The sequence below is a fragment of the Pristiophorus japonicus genome, chromosome 2 (assembly GCF_044704955.1).
Source record: "Pristiophorus japonicus isolate sPriJap1 chromosome 2, sPriJap1.hap1, whole genome shotgun sequence".
NCBI classification, from domain to species: Eukaryota; Metazoa; Chordata; class Chondrichthyes; family Pristiophoridae; genus Pristiophorus; species Pristiophorus japonicus.
Genome location: NC_091978.1, coordinates 351,828,558 through 351,851,202, shown reverse-complemented (window position 1 = coordinate 351,851,202; position 22,645 = coordinate 351,828,558). Strand labels below are relative to the sequence as shown.

At 44.7% G+C, this 22,645-nt stretch overlaps 1 protein-coding gene across 1 annotated transcript in view; it reads right to left on the bottom strand.

The window, feature by feature from the left end:
• LOC139234938 (rod cGMP-specific 3',5'-cyclic phosphodiesterase subunit beta-like) overlaps positions 1 to 21,992 on the bottom strand; it is a 107,766-nt gene extending 85,774 nt beyond the window's left edge. The window contains exons 1-3 of the mRNA XM_070865876.1: positions 21,531 to 21,992; positions 11,814 to 11,966; positions 11,631 to 11,720 (exon numbers count right to left, since the gene is read on the bottom strand). Coding sequence (XP_070721977.1) covers positions 11,631 to 11,720; positions 11,814 to 11,966; positions 21,531 to 21,992 — 705 coding nt within the window. The remainder of the gene's footprint in view (positions 1 to 11,630; positions 11,721 to 11,813; positions 11,967 to 21,530) is intronic.
• Between the last annotated feature and the right edge of the window lie 653 nt (positions 21,993 to 22,645).

Sequence of the window (22,645 nt, the reverse complement as noted above, 5' to 3'; positions counted from 1 at the left end):
CAAAAGAGTGGTGAGAATGTAGAACTCGCTACCACAGGGAGTGGTTGAAGCGAATAGTTGCATTTAAGGGGAGGCTAGACAAGCATATGAGGGAGAAGGGAATAGAGGGTTATGCATGGAGAGTTAGATGAGGAAAACATAGAAACATAGAAACATAGAAAATAGGTGCAGGAGCAGGCCATTCAGCCCTTCTAGCCTGCACCGCCATTCAATGAGTTCATTGACGGGAGGAGGCTCGAGTGGAGCATAAACGATAGCATGGACTTGTTTGGGTCGAATGGCCAGTTTCTGTGCTGAATATCCTGTGTAATCCTATGTAATGGTATTCAACAACTTTATGTACAGTATTCTATTTGCACAATATGTAGTGATGAAAATGTAAAAGAAATGTAAGCGTGATATAAGTGGAGTTTTAGCCATTTATCGTGCACTGAGTGAGTAATATCCCAGAACACTTAGGGCCGCTGTTGTGTTCGACACATTATAAAGTGAAGTCTGACTGTTGAAAACGGTACAGTGATGGACTACACACCCATATGTGTGTGTGTGTGTGTGTGTGTTTGTGTCTTTCAATCACAGTAAATCTACTGTGATTGAAAGGCTGCATTAGAGGGAGCAGCAAGACCATCAGCAGGCCGGGACCATCAGAGGGAGCAGCGTGCGGTGGTATACCACTACAGGAGGGAGATGGCTGCGAAGCCAGGTCGCTGATTGCAGTACGGGCAGGGACAGCAGGAGGGGCGAAGGAGGCAAGAGTTTGTAGAAGGAAGTGACCGGGGCCCAGGAGGAGCGTGAGTCTGAGGCCCAGAAGAGGCGAGGGCCCGGGGGCAGCACAGGCCAGCCCACACTGCGGTCCGTGCAGCAGAGCTGGTCGCCAGTCGTCTTGGGTAATCCTTGCCACTGGGCCAAGACCTAGCTCTGTCAAGCCCGTGTGGTGGCTGGTGTGCAACGGCCACCACATGTTAAAAAATCCACGCACAGGCATCTTCCACCCTTCATGATGTAGTGCGGGATCTGGAATATTAGGTCTTTCATTGAAACACCTGTGAATTCATTCCTTTTTGGCGTGGAAACAAGTCATCCTCACTTCGAGGGACTGTCTGTGATGATGGTGTGTGTCTGTGTGTGTCGCTACAGTATTCAGAAGGTAATTAGTGAATATACTCCAAAAACATGAAAAGGATGCTTCTGGGGAGGTGATGTAACTGTGGTCAGTGATCAGTATCCAACAAAGAGAAGCAGGTTAGATAAAAGGACAGTAGCAAGAATGACAAACTGGAGAGTTGTAGAAAAGTCCAATAAAATAATAAGGATAAAGAACAAATATGAAAAAATATATAGGGCGTTACCATGGGTAACAGCAGTATTTTATCACTACATCAAGAAACAACTGTATGGGTCAAAGAAAGCCCATTATAAACAGATGGCAGAGCTGCTCAGTGCTGGTTTACTTCAGTTTTCATGGTGAATTAAAACATTTACAATAACAGAGATGTGGGGAGGACTAGAGATTAGTGAAGGGGAGAATATTACAAGCATCAGTATGAACAAAAAATTTGTGATGGATCAAATAATGGAATTGGAACCAGACAAGTTTCTAGGCCCAGATGGTTTCCACCCAAGGAAATTAATGGAAATAGGCAAAGAGATTGAGAATCTTCCAGAGCTTACTGAATTCAGGACTAGTATCAGAATGTTAGAAGATAGCAAAAATGGATTAAGGGTCTAATCCATTAGTTCAGTGAGTTCAATGTCAGTAGTGGGAACACTGTTAGAATCCATCATTAGAGAGAGTAAGTAACCACTAAAAAATTGTATGAGCTAATTAGAAAGAATGGTTTTGTGAAAGACACTTCTGGGTGAAAATTGGCAAGCATCATGCCTTTTTTTACAGGCATAAAACAGGCGCAATGATGACAAATTAAGGCAGCCACCTAAAACAGGTTCCTTGCATATGTTAATAAGGGGCCTAATGCCTGGATAAAGACCCCTCTGGGAAATTGGTTTCCAAGGAGCTCATCAAAAGCTGAGCAGGCTCCAATCAGGGTTCAGTGGCTGCTGTGGTTTAAGCAGGTATTTCAAAAGTATATATATATATTTTATAAAACATTGCTGTGGTGCCAGGAGTGCACAATATCCCGATCATGCCTCCAACCCTGTTGCCGCTTTAAACCCCCCCATTTTCCCGAGTGGTATCTGCCGGACGTTGTCTACGAGGCAAGTGGCCCAATATTCATTTTGTTCAAATGGGTGAGCTGCCTGTGGAGGCACGACAGGCGCTGGTAGCTTACCCAGTTAATACTAACGAAGCCAGGCATAAGTTCGGGCCTGCTTTGGGCCCTTCAGTTCGGACGTAAGTTGTGGCTTCAGCTTCGATGGATTTTTACCCCATCATGTCCAAGTAAAAAGATAGAATTCTTTGACATTCACTGAGGTGAGGAATAAAGGAGGATAAATGGATGTCGAGCACATGGATATTCAGAAGGCATTTGAGGAGGCTCCATAACAGATTGTTAGGGGAATATTATCGACCAATATGTCAAGGAACCAACTAGAGAGCAAGCCATCCTAGACTGGGTCGTGTGTAACGAGAGAAGATTAATTAGCAATCTGGTCATGCGGGGCCCTTTGGGAAAGAGTGACTGTCATGTATGTAACCTCTATGTAACACCACTGCAATACTGTATATACTTAAGCAATGCACACCTTGACCACAGCGGGTGAACTTGTGGGAGACACTCCTTACTTGGTCATCCAGGTAAATAAAAGGAGGTCCCATGCAGGGTCATCACTTCTTGGTCCTGTGAATAAAGATTCAGGTCATAGAGTGACCTTGTCCACAGAATGTGCCTCGTGTGGGTTTTGTGCCATTGAGTAAGGACATTACATTGGCGACGAGAAACGGGAATCAACGACCCACGAGAATGGTCACCGGTAGCACAGAGGAACGGTACTGTGTTGGTGAGGACTGGGATGATTTCATTGAGAGGCTGCAGCAAAGCTTTGTCACAAAAGAATGGCTGGGAGATGCAGCGGCCGACAAGCGAAGGGCCCATCTACTGACCAGCTGCGGACCTAAGACTTATGCGCTCATGAAGGACCTACTAGCACCTGAAAATCCGGTGGACAAAACCTTTGAAGAGCTCAGCAAACTAATCGGTGAGCACCTCAAACCGGCGAGCAGCATACACATGGCCCGACACAGATTCTATACCCACCGACGTCGTGAAGGACACAGCATACTGGACTTCGTTGCGGACCTCCGGCGTTTGGCCAGACTCTAAGTTCACAGACGCCTGCAGGGGGGAGATGTTAAGGGACTTCTTTATTGAGGGCATCGGTCATGCGGGGATTTCCCGAAAGTTAACTGAGATCAAGGACTTGACTTTGAAAGCGGCGGCGTTGCTGGCTCAGACTTTCCCCGGCATCTCCACTCTATCTTAATATATTCAAAAGGGAGTTAGATGAAATCCTTACTACTCGGGGGATCAAGGGGTATGGCGTGAAAGCAGGAATGGGGTACTGAAGTTTCATGTTCAGCCATGAACTCATTGAATGGTGGTGCAGGCTAGAAGGGCTGAATGGCCTGCTCCTGCACCTATTTTCTATGTTTCTATGTTTCTATGTTTCATGGCGGGGGAGGAGGAAACCAAAATAATATACGTGCGCAATTCTGCCTCCAACGCGGCGGGGGATCAGGGAGTCAATATCATAAACTCGATTCAGAGCCCCGCAGGCAGGCAAGGGCAGTTCAACACAACCCAGGCAGCAATAGACCCCAGAGTAGGTTTTCAACAGAGACAATGGCAGGCTGAACGGACATTTACGCCATCACAGTGGACAATGCGGTCCGGGATGGGGCCATTGACACCCACTAACAGGGTACTCAAGAGCAGTCAAAGGGACAATCAGCGAGGAATGCCGGGTCATAGCTCCTTTGTTCACAACAATGGGAATCTCAGCTCATGCTGGGGGTGTGGGGGCAAACACTCTGCCAGGACTTGCAGGTTTCAACAATTTGTCTGCAGAAATTGCAAACTCAGTGGCCATTTAGCTCGAATGTGCAGGAAGCCTGTAACCAGGCTAATTTACGAGGTGGATGGACCAGAAGAGGGGTTTGTGAGGCAGGATGACTCTTGGGGCAAATCAATGGACGCTGAAGTTCAGCGGGTTCATGTGGCAAACATTCACAGCTCATATACCAAAACGCCACCAATGATGATGAAGGTTTTATTAAACGGCATCCCTGTACACATGGAGCTGGACAAGGGGGCCAGCCAGTCATTCATGAGCGTTCAACAATTCGAAAAGCTATGGCCACTCAAAGCCAGTAGACCCAAACTAGAACGCATTGAGACTCAACTACGGACGTATACCAAAGAAATCATTCCAGTACTAGGCAGTGCAATGTTGGCGGTCACACACAATGGATCAGTGAACCGGCTGCCACTCTGGATTGTTCCGGGCAATGGTCCCGCACTGTTGGGGAGGAGCTGGTTAGCCAAGATGAACTGGAAATGGGGGGATGTTCACGCCATGTCATCTGTGGAGCAAAGTTCGTGCTCACAAGTCCTACAACGATTTGAGTCACGATTCCAAACTGGCGTCGGGACATTTAAAGGTACCAAAGTAGTGATTCGCATCACCCCGGGCGCCAGACCTGTGCACCACAAAGCCAGAGCGGTGCTGTATGTGAAGCAGAAGAAAATTGAGAGCACATTGGACCATTTGCTGAGAGAGGGCATCATCTCGCCCACTGAATTCAGCAACTGTGTGAGCCCCATCGTTCCCGTTCTAAAAGCGGATGGTTCTGTCAGGATCTGTGGCGACTACAAGGCCACTGTCAATTGGGTGTCCCTACAAGACCAATACCCGCTCCCGAGAGCGGAGGATCTTTTCGCCACGCTGGCAGGCGGCAAGCTGTTCACCAAGTTGGATCTCACTTCAGCCTACATGACCCAAGAACTGGCCGACGAATCTAAACTACAGACCACCATCACCACGCACAAGGGACTGTTCGTTTACAACAGGTACCCGTTTGAAAAATCGCGGCCGCTGATCGAATGCCAAAGAAACATGGAAAGCCTGCTCAAATCCATTCCTGGAACAATTTTATTTCAGGACGACATCCTCATCACGGGTCGTGACACCGAGGAACACCTCCACAACCTGGAGGAGGTGCTACGCCGACTGGACCGGGTAGGCCTGCGACTCAAGAAGTCTAAATGTGTGTTTTTGGCTCCTGAGGTTGAGTTCCTGGGCAGGAGGGTTGCTGCAGATGGGATTCAGCCCACCGAATCCAAAACAGAGGCGATTCGACGAGTGCCCAGGCCTGGCAAGACATCGGAATTGCGTTCATTTCTGCGATTCTTGAACTATTTCGGGAACTTTCTGCCGAACTTAAGCACATTGTTGGAGCCGCTTCACGTGCTCCTGCATAAGGGTTGTGATTGGTTTTGGGGGGACTGTCAAGAACGGGCTTTCAATCGGGCGCGGAACCTACTCTGTTCAAATAAGTTATTGACCCTGTACGACCCCTGTTCTGACATGTGATGCATCGTCCTATGGGGTTGGGTGCCTATTGCAGCAGAGCTGAGGGCCAACAACAACCTGTGGCTTATGCTTCCAGGTCGCTGTCTCAAGCAGAACGGGGATATGGGATGGTTGAGAAGGAGGCTCTCGTTATGTCTATGGTGTAGAAAAAATGCATCAGTACCTCTTTGACAGGAGGTTCGAATTAGAAATGGACCACAAGCCATTAACATCCCTGTTGTCAGACAGCAAGGCTGTCAATGCCAATGCGTCAGCTCGCATGCAGCGATGGGCTCTCACGCTGGTTGCGTGTGACTACACCATACGGCACCGCGGTGCCTGGCACTGAACATTGCACTGACGCGCTCAGCAGGCTTCCACTGGCCACCACCGAGGGGGCAGCGGAACAAAGCGCTGAGATGGTCATAGCCGTTGATGCCTTTGACAGCGCAGGTTCCCCCATCTCAGCCCGCCAGATCAAAATCTGGACAAACAGAGATCCCCTCCTATCCCTGATTAAGAAATGTGTCCTGACTGGGGATTGGGCGCCCGCACACGGAGCATGCCCTGAAGAGGTCAGACCGTTTCACAGGCGGATGGATGAGTTCTCTATCCAAGCTGACTGCCTACTATGGAGCAGCCGGGTAGTCATGCCCAGAGGGGCAGAGAGGTATTCATCAGGGAACTCCACAGCGAGCATCCAGGCATCGTGCTGATGAAGTCCATCGCCCGGTCACATATTTGGTGGCCGGGAATTGATGCAGACCTGGAATACTGTGTTCGCAGGTGCACAACGTGTGCCCAGCTGGGTAATGCCCCCAGGGAGGCCCCGCTCAGCCCGTGTCCATGGCCCACCAGGCCATGGTCACGTATTTATGTAGGCTATGCAGACCAGTTCATGGGAAAAATGTTTCTCATTGTGGTAGATGCGTATTTGAAATGGATCGAGTGCATCATTTTGAATTCGTGCACGACATCCACCACTCTGGAGAGTCTACGTGCGGTCTTTGCAACCCACGGCTTGCCGGACATCCTTGTTAGCGATAATGGCCCATGTTTCATGAGCTACGAATTCCGGGAGTTCATGTCGGGCAATGGCATCAACCATGTCAGGACAGTACCGTTCAAGCCGGCCTCCAATGGCCAGGCGGAATATGCGGTCCAAATCATTAAACAAGGCATGCTCAGGATTCAAGGACCCTCCCTTCAATGCCACCTATCGCGTCTCCTGCTGGCCTGTAGGTCCCAGCCGCACTCACTCACGGGGGTCCTGCCTGCTGAGCTACTTATGAAACGAACACTCAAAACTCGGTTGTCCCTCATTCACCTAGTCCTGACCAACATAGTTGAGGGCAAGTGCCAGTCCCAAAACGAGTACCATGACCGGAATTCAAGGGGGAGATGTATAGAAATAAATGACTCCGTATTTGTCCTCAATCACGCCGTGGGGCCCAAATGGCTTGAGGGTACTGTAATAGACAAAGAGGGGAACATCGTGGCTAAACTTAACAATGGGCAGATATGCCGTAAGCATCTGGACCAAGTTTAAAAAAAAGGTTCAGCATGGACACTGAGGAACCCGAGGAAGATCATGAGATGGTGCTCACACCACTGCCAGTGAACGAGCAACAAGAACATTCAGCAGCATACACAGACCCGGTGGTCAGCCCGGAATCACCACAGGTGACAGACACTTACGCCAAGGCTCAACAACCAGAGCCCCAACTGCGGCGCTCCACGAGGGAGCGTAGACCACCTGAAAGACTTAACCTATGATCCCAATAAGACTTTGGGGGGGAGGTGATGTCATGTATGTAACCTCAATGTTACACCACTGCAATACTGTATACACTTAAGCAATGCACACCTTGACCACAGGGGGTGAACTTGTGGGAGACACTCCTTACCTGGTCATCCAGGTATATAAAGGGAGGGTCATCATTTCTTGGTCCTGTGAATAAAGGTTCAGGTCATAGAGTGACCTTGTCCGTAGTTTGTATCTCATGTGGGTTTTGTGCCATTGAGTAAGGACATTACAGTTGACCATAATATGGTAGAATTCTTTATTAAGATGGAGAATGACACAGTTAATTCAGAGACTAGGGTCCTGAACTTAAATAAAGGAAACTTCGATGGTATAAGACGTGAATTGGCTCGGATAGACTGGAGAATGATACTTAAAGGGTTGACGGTGGATAGACAATGGCAGACATTTAAATATCACATGGATGAACTACAACAATTGTACATCCCTGTGTGGCGTAAGAATAAATAAGGGAAGGTGGCTCAACCGTGGCTAACAAGGTAAATTACGGAAAGTATTAAATCCAAGGAAGAGGCATATAAATTGGCCAGTAAAAGCAGCAAACCTGAGGACTGGGAGAAATTTAGAATTCAACAGAGGAGGACTAAGGGTTTAATTAGGAGGGGGAAAATAGAGTACGAGAAGAAGCTTGCCGGGAACATAAAAACTGACTGCATAAGCTTCGATAAATAAGTGAAGAGAAAAAGATCAGTAAGACTAATGTAGATCTCTTGCAGTCAGAATCAGGTGAATTCATAATGGGGAACAAGGAAATGGCAGACCAATTGAACAAATACTTTGGTTCTGTCTTCACTAAGGAAGACACGAATAACCTCCCGAATATACTAGGGGACCGAGGGTCTAGCGAGAAGGGGGAACTGAGGGAAATCCTTATTAGTCAGGAAATGGTGTTAGGGAAATTGAAGAACTGAAAGCCTATAAATCCCCCCAGGGCCTGATAGTCTGCATCCCATTGTACTTAAGGTAGTGGCCCTAGAAATAATAGATGCATTGGTGGTAATTTTCGAACATTCCATGGACTCTGGTTCAGTTCCTATGGATTGGAAGGTAGCTAATGTAACCCCACTTTTTAAAAGCGGGAGAGAGAAAACAGGGAATTATAGACCGGTTAGCCTGAATCGGTGGTGGGGAAAATGCTGGAATCAATTATTAAAGATGTAATAGCAGTGAATTTGGAAAGCAGTGACAGGATCAGTCCAAGTCAGCATGGATTTATGAAAGGGAAATCATGTTTGACAAATCTTCTAGAATTTTTTGAAGATGTAACTAGTAGAGTGGACAAGGGAGAACCAGTAGATGTGGTGTAATTGGACTTTCAAAAGGCTTTTGACAAGGCCCCACACAAGAGATTAGTGTTCAAAATTAAGGCACATGATATTGGAGGTATTGTATTGACATGCATAGAGAACTAGTTGGCAGGCAGGAAGAAAAGAGTGGGAATAAACGGGTCCTTTTCAGAATGGCAGACAGTGACTAGTGGGGTGCCGCAGGGTTCAGTGCTGGGACTCCAACTATTTACAATATACATTAATGATTTAGACGAAGGAATTGAATGTAATATCTCCAAGTTTGCAGATGACACTAAGCTGGGTGGCAGTGTGAGCTGTGAGGAGGATGCTAGGAGGCTGCAGGGGGACTTGGACAGGTTAGGTAAATGGGCAAATGCATGGCAGATGCAGTATAATGTGGATAAGTGTGAAGTTATCCACTTTGGTGGCAAAAACAGGAAGGCAGATTATTATCTGAATGTTGACAGATTATTAAAATGGGAGGTGCAATGTGACCTGGGTGTCATGGTACATCAGTCATTGAAGGTAGGCATACAGGTACAGCAGGCAGTAAAGAAGGTAAATGGCAGGCTGGTCTTCATAGCTAGGGGATTTGAGTATAGGAGCAGGGAGGTCTTACTGCAGTTGTACAGGGCCTTGGTGAGATCACACCTTGAGTATTGTGTGCAGCTTTGGTCTCCTAATTTGAGGAAGAACATTCTTGCTATTGAGGAAGTGCAGCGAAGGTTCACCAGACTGATTCCCGGGATGGCAGGACTGACATATGAAGAAAGACTGGATTGAATAGGCTTATATTCACTGGAATTTAGAAAAGTGAGAGGGGATCTCATAGAAACATATAAAATTCTGACGGGATTGGACAGGTTAGATGCAGGAAGAATGTTCCCTATGTTGGGGAAGTCCAGAACCAGGGGTCACAGTCTAAGGATAAGGTGTAAGCCATTTAGGACCAAGATGAGGAGAAACTTCTTCACTCAGGGAATTGTGAACCTGTAGAATTCTCTACCACAGAAAGTTGTTGAGGCCAGTTCGTTAGATATATTCACAAGGGAGTTAGATGTGGCCCTTACGGCTAAAGGGATCAAGGGGTATGGAGAGAAAGCAGGAATGGGGTACTGAAGTTGCATGATCAGCCATGATCATATTGAATGGTGGTGCAGGCTCGAAGGGCCGTATGGCCTACTCCTGCACGTATTTTATTTGCTTCTATGTTTCTATGTTAGCTAAGGATCGTTTGCTGTGAATTAGAAGTAAACTTGTTACTTAGATAGGAAACTGGATGGAATGTATGAAGCAAAGAGTTAGGACAAAAGGGACATTCCTGGAATGGATGGAATGAAAGGGAACCTTCCCAAATCGGAGCAATTACAAAAGGACATAAATTAAGCAGATAGATGGAACAATGATAGATGTAGTTTAATTAAGAAAAAGTTAATATAGCGGCTTGCACAACCTCACAATCTTCCAAAGCACTTTACAGCCAATGAAGTACTCCTAAAGTGTAGTCACTATTGTAATGTAGAGAAACACAGCAACAAATTTGCACACAGCAAGCTCCCACAAACAGCATGAGACAAATCGCCAGATGATTTGTTTTTTGTGGTGTTGGTTAAGGGATTAACTTTGGCCAGGACAGCAGGAAAACACTTCTGCTCTTCTTCAAATAGTACCATGGGTTTTTTTTGACATCTGCATGAGAGGACAGACTGGGTCTCTGTTTAATTGCTCATCCAAAAGGCAGCACATCTGACAGTGCAGCACTCCCTCAGGACTGCACTGAAGTGACAGCTTTCACTGTCTTTCTGATGTTCTTATTGTATGCTCAGGCATCAGAAGTGGAACTTGAACCCATGACTTCTTGAGTGAGAGGCAAGAGTATGACCACTGATCCAGGCTGACACAACAAAGTGTGAAGTAGCACAGCATGGAGGCAGGAATGGCTAATGGGAGTACAATGCAAATGGGGAGGCACCGGGGGGTGGGGGGGAAATAGATGAAGTGATTTAGGGGTCCACATGCATAAGTTATTAGACTAACAGCAACCCAACTTTTCTCTTCTCTCCTCCAGTCTTTGCGCCATGCTGGCTCCATTACAATGAGGTGTGAAGTTCAATATCAGGCACCATTCTTAGAATAAGGGGCCGCCCATTTAAAACTGAGATGAGGAAGAATTTCTTCTCTCAGAGGGTTGTAAATCTGTGGAATTCACTCCCTCAGATACCTGTGGAAGCTGGGTCATTGAATAAATTTAGGACAGAAATAAGACAGATTCTTAACCGATAAGGGAATAAAGGGTTATGGGGAGCGGGCAGGAAAGTGGAGCTGAGTCCATGATCGGATCAGCCATGATCGTAGTAAATGGCGGAGCAGGCTCGAGGGGGTGTATGGCCTACTCCTGCTCCTATTTCTTATGTTATTAGGTATTCAGGCAAAAGTATCAGTCCAAAAAATGGGCAAACCTGAATTTCTAGGTCAAGATGTTTAAAACTGAGATTGATGCTTACTTAACAAGTAAGGATATTAAGGAATAAGGGAGAAGGCAGGGAATTGTAATGACAAAGATACAGGCAGCAAGACCCGAAAGGCCTACTCCTGTCCCATTGAGGAAAATGCCTCGGGAGAGATGTTTATATCTTTCAAATTTGCTGAACTGGTGTTTGATAACTTTGCTTAGGGATTTTTGTGCAGTTCAAGTGATCTATTTTCCATTCCATGGACATTCCAGGATGCTTAGGAGACATAAATATATGAAGGGGTTGCCACAGTTACACCAGTGATAGTAAAAACAACCACAAAGCTGGTTGGATTGTAATTTGTTCCACATTTGTAAGGAGCCTATAATCCACAATGTATTGTTTCTGACCACAAACAATGTATAAACCCTTCACAATCCATGCTCTTGATCAAATGCCCCAATATTGTCCCTTGGTAATGCAGGAGAGATAATTCTAAAGAAAATCCAGTTATGTTGAGGGAATTTTTACCTGGCCTTTTCTTGTTTCACAGCTGTGGAGGTAGCTCAGATGATAGACTTTGAGGTTCAAGTTGGCAAAGTTGAGATATTTCAAGAAAAGCTGAAAAAAAAGTTTACCATCCATAAAATAAATGATTACAAATATATGTGTGTTTTTATTAATCTGTTACTATGGGTATGCTGAGAGACTTACATCTTCATCTCCTTGAGTAAAATAAGGTCCATCTGTTTTATTAATTGCCATGATCACTGCGACGATGTCTTTACCGTTCATTATCGGAGTAGCGAGCACATTCTTTGTTACATATTCAGTCAGTGTATCAACAAATTCGCAGTAAAGGTTGGACTAATTCACAAGAAGAAAACAAAACAGAAGTTAACATTGTGTAGAAGGAAGTGAATGCGCACAAAATAAAAGGTAATGCGGCACAATGAAAAAATGGATCTACTTTGCTTTTTATGAAGTGACCATTTTCCGGCCTCAAGCTTTCCTGTCTGGACTTGGTAAGAGCCGTGGTTATAGGCACATGGGTTGCTCCCAACTCCACAACATGACACAGATCATAAAGCTTTCACGAATCTAATCTTGTTGATCAGCACATTTGTTGTCTTTTCTTTGTGAAGAATAATTCCTCGCTTTTAAGGTATCTTTGCCCCATCTCTTTTCTTGGGTCTCCCCATGCTATGCACAGTCCTATGGAGAGTATTCTCCCAAGCTTATGCCGATGTATCTGAAAGTATCTATTCAGAGATGCAGAAGAGAAACCCTCCAGTTTGACTTGCTCCATATGAGGATAGGCCTGGTCTTTAATCAGCACCTCACCACATATGAAAGAGTGGAAATCAGTAAAGGCAATATTGCACTCAGACATGTCCAATGGATCAATCATAGGCCTCAGCACCATATGATCAAGTGTTGAGACCTAAGGCCTACCCAGCACCCAATAAGCACAGTGAGGAATATTGCACCCTACATAGAAACATAGAAAATAGGTGCAGGAGTAGGCCATTCGGCCCTTCGAGCCTGCACCACCATTCAATAAGATCATGGCTGATCATTCCCTCAGTACCCCTTACATGCTTTCTCTCCATACCCCTTGATCCCTTTAGCCATAAGGGCCATATCTAACTCCCTCTTGAATATATCCAATGAACTGGCATCAACAACTCTCTGCGGCAGGGAATTCCACAGATTAACAACTCTCTGAGTGAAGATGCTTCTCCTCATCTCAGTCCTAAATGGCTTACCACTTATCCTTAGGCTGTGTTCACTGGTTCTGGACTTTGCCAACATCGGGAACATTCTTCTCGCATCTAACCTGTCCAGTCCCGTCAGAATCTTATACGTTTCTATGAGATCCCCTCTCATCCTTCTAAACTCCAGTGTATAAAGGCCCAGTTGATCTAGTCTCTCCTCAGATGTCAGTCCAGCCATCCCTGGAATCAGTCTGGTGAACTTTCGCTGCACTCCCTCAATAGCAAGAACGTCCTTCCTCAGATTAAGAGACCAAAACTGTACACAATATTCCAGGTAAGGTTTCACCAAGGCCCTGTACAACTGCAATAAGACCTCCCTGCTCCTATACTCAAATCTCCTAGTTTTGAAGGCCAACATAACATTTGCCTTCTTCACCGCCTGCTATACCTGCATGCCAACTTTCAATGACTGATGAACCATGACACCCAGGTCTCGTTGCACCTCCCCTTTTCCTAATCTGCCGCCATTCAGATAACATTCTGCCTTTGTGTTTTTGCCCCCAAAGTGGATAACCTCACATTTATCCACATTATACTGCATCTGCCATGCATTTGCCCACTCACCTAACCTGCCCAAGTCACCCTGCAGCCTCTTAGCGTCCTCCTCATGGCTCACATCGCCACCCAGTTCAGTGTCAACTGCAAACTTTCAACACTTAGATCTACGCACTGAATGCACGCAGGACACCACATTTTAATCTAATTAGAACAAAGCCCCAGAATGCAGCTGAAACACCTGAACAATCCTTCAGTCACTTATCACCCACTTCCAACACTCCCCGTCATTCGTCGATTGCGTTTTGCTTGGCTTCCAAAAACAGCTCCATGTATCAGACCAGTCTCCATATTGTAAAAAATATATAAAGACACTGGAGAAGGTGGAAAAAAAGGTTTACAAGGATGATACCAGAACTGAGAAAGTTCTTATCAGAAAAGGCTGAACAGGCTGGGGCTCTTTTTTCTAGAAAAGAGAAGGCTGAGGGAAGACCTAATAGAGGTCTTTAAAATAATGAAAGGGCTTGATAGGGTCGAAGATGTTTCTACTTGTGCGGGAGAACAAAACTAGGAGCCATAAATATAAGAGAGAGAGTCACCAATAGATCCAATAAGGAATTCAGGAGAAACTTCTTTCCCAGAGAGTGGTGAGAATGTGGAACATGCTACCACAAGGAGTAGTTGAGGTCAATAGGGTAGATGCAATTAAAGGGAAGCTAGATAAACATGTGATGGAGAAAGGACTAGCAGGATATGTTGATAGGCTTTGATGAATAGGGTAGGAGGAGCCTCGTGGGTAGCATAAATTCCAGCATCAGCCAGTTGTGCCAAATGGCCTATTTCGGTGCTGTAAATTCTATGTAATTCTGCCCCAATGTATTGTTCTCCTCCATAAACAGATTTACAAGCAGCCAGCAATCCTTCAATAGCTGATGATGCCTGAAAGTCTCTACCCTTAGTCTCATTGCATTCTCAGTGCATCAAGCATTAGGTGGTCGGAGCACCAGAAAATAATTAAGACATTGTGCTCCAGTACGAGTCTAGCTAGTGGCTTTCAATGCACATGTAACACAGGGTGCACAGTGGTTAATGGTACTAGATTGCATTATCTGCTTTAGTGTGGACCATTAGGAGATTACACTTACATTGTACGCTCAGTTTCACACTGCCTGTGCTCCAACACGCCGTCCAATCATCATCATCATCATAGGAAATCCCTCGGAATCGAGGAAGACTTGCTTCCACTCTTAAAATGAGTCCTTAGATGGCTGAACAGTCCAATATGAGAGCCACAGTCCCTGTCACAGGTGGGACAAATAGTCGTTGAGGGTAAGGGAGGGTGGGACAGATTTGCCGCATGCTCTTTCCGCTGCCTGCGCTTGATTTCTGCATGCTCTCGGCAATGAGACTCGATGTGCTCAGTGCCCTCCCGGAGGCACTTCCTCCACTTAGGGCGGTCTTTGGCCAGGAATTCCCAGGTGTCAGTGGGGATGTTGCACTTTATCAGGGAGGCTTTGAGGGTGTCCTTAGAACGTTTCCTCTGCCCACCTTTGGCTCATTTGCCATGAAGGAGTTCCGAGTAGAGTGCTTGCTTTGGGAGTCTCATGTCTGGCATGCGGACAATATGATCTGCCCAGTGGAGCTGATCAAGAGCGGTCAGCGCTTCAATGCTGGGGATGTTGGTCTGGTCAAGGGCACTAATGTTGGTGCTTCAGTCCTCCCAGGGGATTTGTAGGATCTTGCGGAGACATCGTTGGTGGTATTTCTCCAGTGACTTGAGGTGCCTACTGTACACGGTCCATGTCTCTGAGCCATACAGGAGGGTGGGTATTACTACAGCCCTGTAGACCATGAGCTTGGTGGTAGATTTGAGGGCCTGGTCTTCGAACACTCTTTTCCTCATGCGGCCGAAGGCTGCACTGGCGCACTGGAGGCGGTGTTGATTCTCGTCATCAATGTCTGCTCTTGTTGATAAGAGGCTCCCGAGGTATGGGAAATGGTCCACATTGTCCAGGGCCGCGCCGTGGATCTTGATGACTGGGGGGGGCTGGGGGGGGCGGGCGGGGAAGTGCTGTGCGACGAGGACAGGCTGGTGGAGGACCTTTGTCTTATAGATGTTTAGTGTAAGACTCGTGCTTTCGTATGCCTCAGTCGACTATATCCTGGTCACACTGCCACTCACACCACACCACCACACTGCCACACACATCACACCACCACACTACTAAATACACCACACCATCACATTACCAAACACACCACACCTTCACACTACCACTCACACCACACCTTCACACTGCCACTCACACCACACCTTCACACTGCCACTCACACCACACCTTCACACTGCCACTCACACCACACCATCACACTACCAAATATACCACACCGTCACACTGCCAAACAGAATACATTATATATATATATATTTAAACTGTAAATGTTTGAAATCTGAACTAAACCCAGAAAATGCTAGAAATATGGTCAGTCAACATCTGGACAGATGAAATAGAGGTTAATATTGCTCATTAAAACTAAAGACTGAAATGACCAGACTTTTTAGTAGGGCGAGAAAAAAATATCTATGACAAAAAATGAAGGTGGGATATTTTAAAGGGGTTGCCTAAGAGATCCACTGCTGTAAATCACGTGGGGACAAATGATTTATGGAAAGAGGAGCGTCCTATAATGAAGCAGCCCATGCTAACCTGATAGATGATTCTTACAGCGACATACTGTAATTAAGTTCAGCTCTAGTACACATTAATAATCACACCTTTGCTTGCTTTTTCTAAATGAATGAGTTCCTCAGTAAACTTCAACACATCAGTCTACTTCTCCTGACAAGTGACAGGTAACATTTGTGCCATATTAATGCCAGGTAATGAGCATCTCAAACAAGAGAAAACCCAACCATTTTCCACTGATTTTCAATGGCACCATGATTGTCAAGTCTCTCACTGTCAATAGCTCGGGTACCACCAATGACCAGAAGCTGTGGCTACAGGAACAGGGCAAATGCTGTATTATATGTGATGAGTGACTCACCTCTTAACCCCTCGAAACCTCTTCACCATTTCCAAGGCTCAAGCCAGGAGTGTGGTGAAATACTCAGCACTCACCTGAAAGGGTTACAGCAGCAACAGCACTCAAGAAATTCGACACCATGCAGAACAGAGCAGTTTGCTTAAATCATGCCAGTGGACTCAATTATTGGAGCACTGTGGCTGCAGTGTGAACAACCCACAGGATCCACTGCAGCAACTCACTAAGGTTACTTTGGCAGTACCTCCCTCCCTCCCCTGTGACCTCCACCACAGGGAAGGACAAGAGCAACAATGTCATGAGAACATCACCTTCCAGTCACACACCATCACTGGGTCAATATTCTTGAATTCCCTACCAAACAGCATTTTGAGAGCTCCATCACCAAGAAGGACAGCAGTGGTTCAGGGAGAAGGCTCAATAGTCAGAGTACCTAGGGATGGACAATAAAAGCAACCTTGTCAGAGCTGCCCACATCTCAAAATCAAATTTTAAAAATCGCGCTCTCTAGATGGTGTCTAGGTTATTGGTTCAGGTTAGTTATCCACTATGAAGAGTGCTGCTGATTGGGACATGGATTTCAACATCTGGTTACAAAGGTGGGCAAAGAAAAAGAAGATTCCATTTGTTGACAATTGGAGCGAGCTTATTGGAAAGACAGGTCTTTTCATTGAGGCTGGGATTCACCTGAGCAAGTCATGGCCAATGTGGAGGAAGCACTGAGGGTTTATGGAAACTACCACTCAGGGCTTATAAAAGAAGCAACAGACTCTTGGACAAGGAATAGTATAAAAAGCAGTCAGAATAATTCAAAATAAATATTAGACAAACTAAAGTAAACTTAGAAAGAGCGATAGCTGAAAATAGCTAGATTAATAGGGATACATTTTTGCCCATGTTGATTAGAGAACAAATAGGACTGTTGTAGGGCGACTCGGGCAGAAATATAGATGAAGACAAGGTGTGGCAGAAGAGTTAGATAGATACTTTGTATCATAGAGGACTACAATCTAGGAAGAAGTGCAGAAACCACAGACGTACATTGAGCGTGATTCAGCTGAAGGTTTAGCTTCACAATACAGAAGTCAGTGCTAATATCTGCATATTATGAATTTATTCTGTGTGATACAGGCTAACAAATACTTTAGCTTAGGTCATTAGGACTCTGCAGGCCAAAGGTAAGCAAGCAGTAGGTGTCAGTTTAAGGCAATTTAAGCAGCATCATAGGATCTGTGTAAAGAACTATGGCCTAGTTTGGAGACAAACATGTCTAGGTTTAAGTTACTATTATCCTGGAAAAAAGTCTAAATAGTTACACTCGTGGAGAATTATATTCCCTTTAATAAATTGTCCGCATTCCGATTGCAGTTATGCACATAGTTGCGCAGAATTTGGGGATAGACTAATCATGCGGATGGGGTTAAGATAAGGTGACAGTAAAGAAGAGAAACTTGGGATTCAGCATTTACCACTTCCTAAAAGTTTAAGTGCAGTGTCAGGCAGCTGTGGCAAAGCAAACATGGTCCTGAAATGTACTGCCATTGCCAAGACTGCTCAGGTCTAAATAAAACTAGGGCCACAGTAATAAGGGTTATCAGACTTTGGTAAGACCTTGCCTGGAGTATTGTGCACCATTTGGTTCCCCCCTCCCCCCGGCCCCCCACCTCAAGTAGGACAGTTCTGGCTCTGGAGTAGATGCAGAGGAGGGCAATGAGGATAATCTGTGGCCTAAGTTATGTTATGAGTATATTTATGGGAATAATGGGATCTTGTGGTGAGTGTGCAAACATTTTATGGCAGTTGTGTGTGGGGAACTAGTTTGTTTCTCGGGGGTTACCACTTTCCCACTTGCCAGTATGGTTTCAATATTCAATTTTCATGTTTAGATTCAAAAGATTCGCCCTTTGAACCCTCAGTATCTGGACTGAAGTCCTAAAGTCATCCAATATTCATCTCTGCTACATATTCTCCTGCTGACAGAGAGTGGGAAATACTGGGATTTAGAAAGAGTTTACTTAGATTAGGGACATTGCTATGAACTTATTTATATCACAGTCATATATATGGCTGAAGTTTGTTTCGTTGTGAGAATATTCATCAATTCTCTTCAGTCAGGTAATGGTGTGCCTAGGATTCCTTTTCAACTGTGCAGGTTGAACAATTAATCAGCTGCATGCTAGTGTGATTGTATACAAAGAATCCAAGCAGACTGTATCACTACCAATGCTCGATTATTGCTCAGATACATTTAGAGACTGGTATTTTCACTGCCTCTGGAACTTTTTACATTAGATTGCTGCACTTGAGCAGAAAATCACATTATGCACTGAAATTTACCCAGAAGGGTTTAAAATAGTTTTGCTCACAGAAAATAGTTCCGGTTCATTTTGTTGCAATTATTAGTCAATTTGTCTCAAAACAACAGGAGGCCATGAGCGGGGATAAACCATTCAATTCAAATACAAACATGCTGTGTGAGTTGTTCAATTATGTGCTTGATTGCCAGCTTTTTTTGAATACAAATGCCAATTATTTAAATTTTGTTTGCCTCGGTAACTATTTCAAAAGTCTATAATTATTTATCAGCTCATTTGTTTTCAAATCAATGCGTCCAACTAGGGCCTTTGAAGAGATTTGAGTTTTACTGAAACCATCAAAGAAAGTTAGTGAAGGCAGATAATTAACTCAGTTAATGAAAAAGAAAAAATTATCATAAGGTAAAAAACTTAATTACAGGTTAATATAGAGTTTGCAATCTATCACAACAAGGAGATCTTCTTCTTCTTTGTCTTCTTCTTAGGCAGTCCCATGGAGTTGAGGGTGACAACAAGGAGATAACTATATTTAACTGCTGTAAAAATATATGCAACTACTGTAAAAATTATTAAGTTTTGGCTACTATTTGCTTTTTCTTTTACGGTTTAATAAATATGTTTGATAGCAATGTCTAGAATTTCTCAGGAGTTTTTCCCATCAACTGCTATAGCTTTGGAAGAAGAACGATGGGGTGCATGGCCTCCTTCTATGCCGCAAATGTATGTGATTCTATGATTCTATAACAGTGGCAACCCCGGAAAGATGCTTGAAACGGGGTTCCAGTGGTTAAAGGAGAAATAAATTCCCAGCGTTAAAGCCTCAAACAAGGTCTATCATGGTGTTAGTCTGCCACCTTCTGAAGACAAGGAGGATATGATGCAGGTATGAGATAGAACCAGTTACTGAGATAATCTGAAAATGAGTTTCCTGTTTGTTACCTAGATATCATGCAAAGTTGAAACACTCTCTGGGACATAGTGAGCTAGCATGCATCTAGGAGACGAGTTTGAAACATGAAAGGCTAAAAATACTTTTAGAGTAGAAAAGATGAAAAAAAAACATTAAACTTGCATTCACACAGTACAGTGCAAGTTAAATTAGAGGCCTTTTGCTTTGGAGGGGATGACCTTAATTATCCAATTTGAATAGAATTAATAAGACCTAACCTGAAAATGTAATCCCAGATATGATAACCAGGTCACAGGATTACATCAAAGGGATTTGAATCATCTCCAAGCACAGTTTTGAAAACAAGAGTTGAAATACCATCACAAATTGCACATTCTATGCTTAGTTTGGTTACCAGATATTTGAGAATTGGCAGATTCCACGGGTATAATAAATGAAAAATAAATTGGCCATTTAAGGTGAGCTAGGGTTCACTACTCCTATTCAAGTCGTGGCTAACCCTAGAAATAGATATTTCTGGAGCAACTGCAATTCAGTAACCAGTGAATGATATGCAAAGACATGGGTGGTTATTTTGACACAAGGTGACACTAGTTTCTCCAATGCACCAAGTTGCGGCTCATCCATCACCTCTGCTGACCTGCATTGGCTCCCGGTTCACCATCGCCTCAACCTCATGTTCAAATCTGTCCATGGCTTCACCTCAACCTCCTCCAGCCCTAGAATCCTTCAAGAACTTTGCATTCCTCCAAATTTGGCCTCTTGTGCATCCTCCACTACCTTGTCCTCACCTTTGACAGCCGGGACTTCAGCATCCATGCCCTAAGCCCTGGAATTTCCTCCCTAAATCTCTCTGCCTCTCTCTCCTCCTTAGTTGCTCCTTACAACCTACCTCTTTGACAAAGCTTTTAGTCACCCCGTCTTAATATCTCCTTCTTTAGCTTGATCTCAATTTTTGTTTGATTACACTCCTGTGGAGATTTTCCTATGTTGAAGGCGCTATACAAATGCAAGTTGTTGATGAAGTATACTTGAGATTTGTGTTAAAGTTGAAGCAAGTCAGTCTAAAATATTCTCTTGTTATGATGTCTCAGTTTTAATGTTAAACATTTCTCCTCATTTATGTGCAAATCTATAAACAACTTTCCTGGATGAATGCAGCTCCAACAAGCTCGACACCATCCTGGACAAGGCAGCCCACTTGATCGGCAAACCATCCACCACCTTAAACATTCACTCCCTCCACCACCGGTGCACCGTGGCTGCAGTGTGTACCATCTACAAGATGCACTACAGCAACTCGCCAAGGCTTCTTCGACAGCACCTCCCAAACCCGCAACCTCTACCACCTAGAAGGACAAGGGCAGCAGGTGCATGGGAACACCACCACCTCCAAGTTCTCCTCCAAGTCACACAGCGTCTTGACTTGGAAATATATCGCCGTTCCTTCATCGTCATTGGGTCAAAATCCTGGAACTCCCTCCCTAATAGCACTGTGGGAGTACTTTCACCGCACGGACTACAGCGATCCAGGAAGGTGACTCACCAACACCTTCTCAAGGGCAATTAGGGATGGCCAATAAATCCGTGCCAGCGACGTCCACATCTTGTGAATAAATTTTGTAAAATATATGAAATTCAGTCTATAAACTAATAAACTCGTGCATATTTCATTCTCATCATTTATAGCATCTCCAAATTTAGATACATAACTGGTGAAGTCATTTAAGTCTTAATTCAACCACACACATTAATCCTATTAATCAACTGGCTCTGGTGGCCAAAACCAATAGGATGCATAAAATAAAGCAAGCAACCTTTTGAATCATTATTGACTGAATCCGAGGTCTTTCAAATATTTACCTTGTTTACATATTCTCAAACCTACCTCAGCAACATCCTGGACATTCATCGTTTTCTTAGTCTGCGCAACATTTCCTATAATACCAAGGTCCAGTGGAAAAACAATCTCGTGATCTGGATGAACCAAACAGTCTTCCAGGACAGCATCCTTGTGGATGTTGAACAGCCTGGTGGCCAGTTCCCCTATGCCATTCCTTTGCCGGTACGTGAACAGACTCATTCGATCTGCGTGGATCAGGAAGCTGACCCTTCGTAAAATTTGGAACACCACTTTTTCCATATTTATGCTCTCCTGCATCTCTCGGATCAGATCAAAGAGAATATTGCTCTCTTCCACCTGGCTAACTTCGCTGAACGTCGTGACAGCCACAGGGTCAGTGCTCGGCAGGATCTGTGCAACAGCTTCTGGACGAAGCTTCTTCTCAAAGTATTGCTTGGCAAATGCAGGATTAGTGTCCAGGAATTTTTCCACATCTTCCTTGTTCATTTTGGCGACTTCTGTCTGTTTGCGCCACTAATTCGGAATAATTCAGGTGACCGTGGTACACCGGGTTCACAATATCCGCACCAGATCTAGCTCATTGTAGGACTTGTGCAAACACGGAGGCTGCTTTGCTCACATTCTACTGTCATCAGCAAAGTATCTTCCTAATACTGTTGAAGGTGAACTGTTGCGCGTGTAGATTGTCTCAGAGAAACCTGATCAAGTGTCATGTGACAGAGTAGCAGCCAGTCCTCATCCCATGCTATCGCCTCTTACCAGATTTGTAAGTCGAGAAGATCCTTTCGAGAGTGACTCATTCTGGCCAGCCTTTATGCTGCGTTATTGAAGGTATATCTGAACTATAAACGTTTCTGTATGGTTTCCTATTATACTATCCAAAGCACAACTAAGAAGCTCTTTTCATTCTTACTAAATGTACTCTTAGGTCTAATCTCCTATTACCAGAGAGATTATCTTATTATTTTGACACTTACACAAAAAACATGAGCCTGAAAGAAATCAAGACAACTTTATCAGATTGCATAGCACTGTTATTTTAATTTGTAATTATCCTGTTAATTCAGTTGTATGGCAGTATTAAGTTAATGGATGAATTTGAGTGCAGAATAACCTGAAGCAAACCAAAGGAGAGTGTA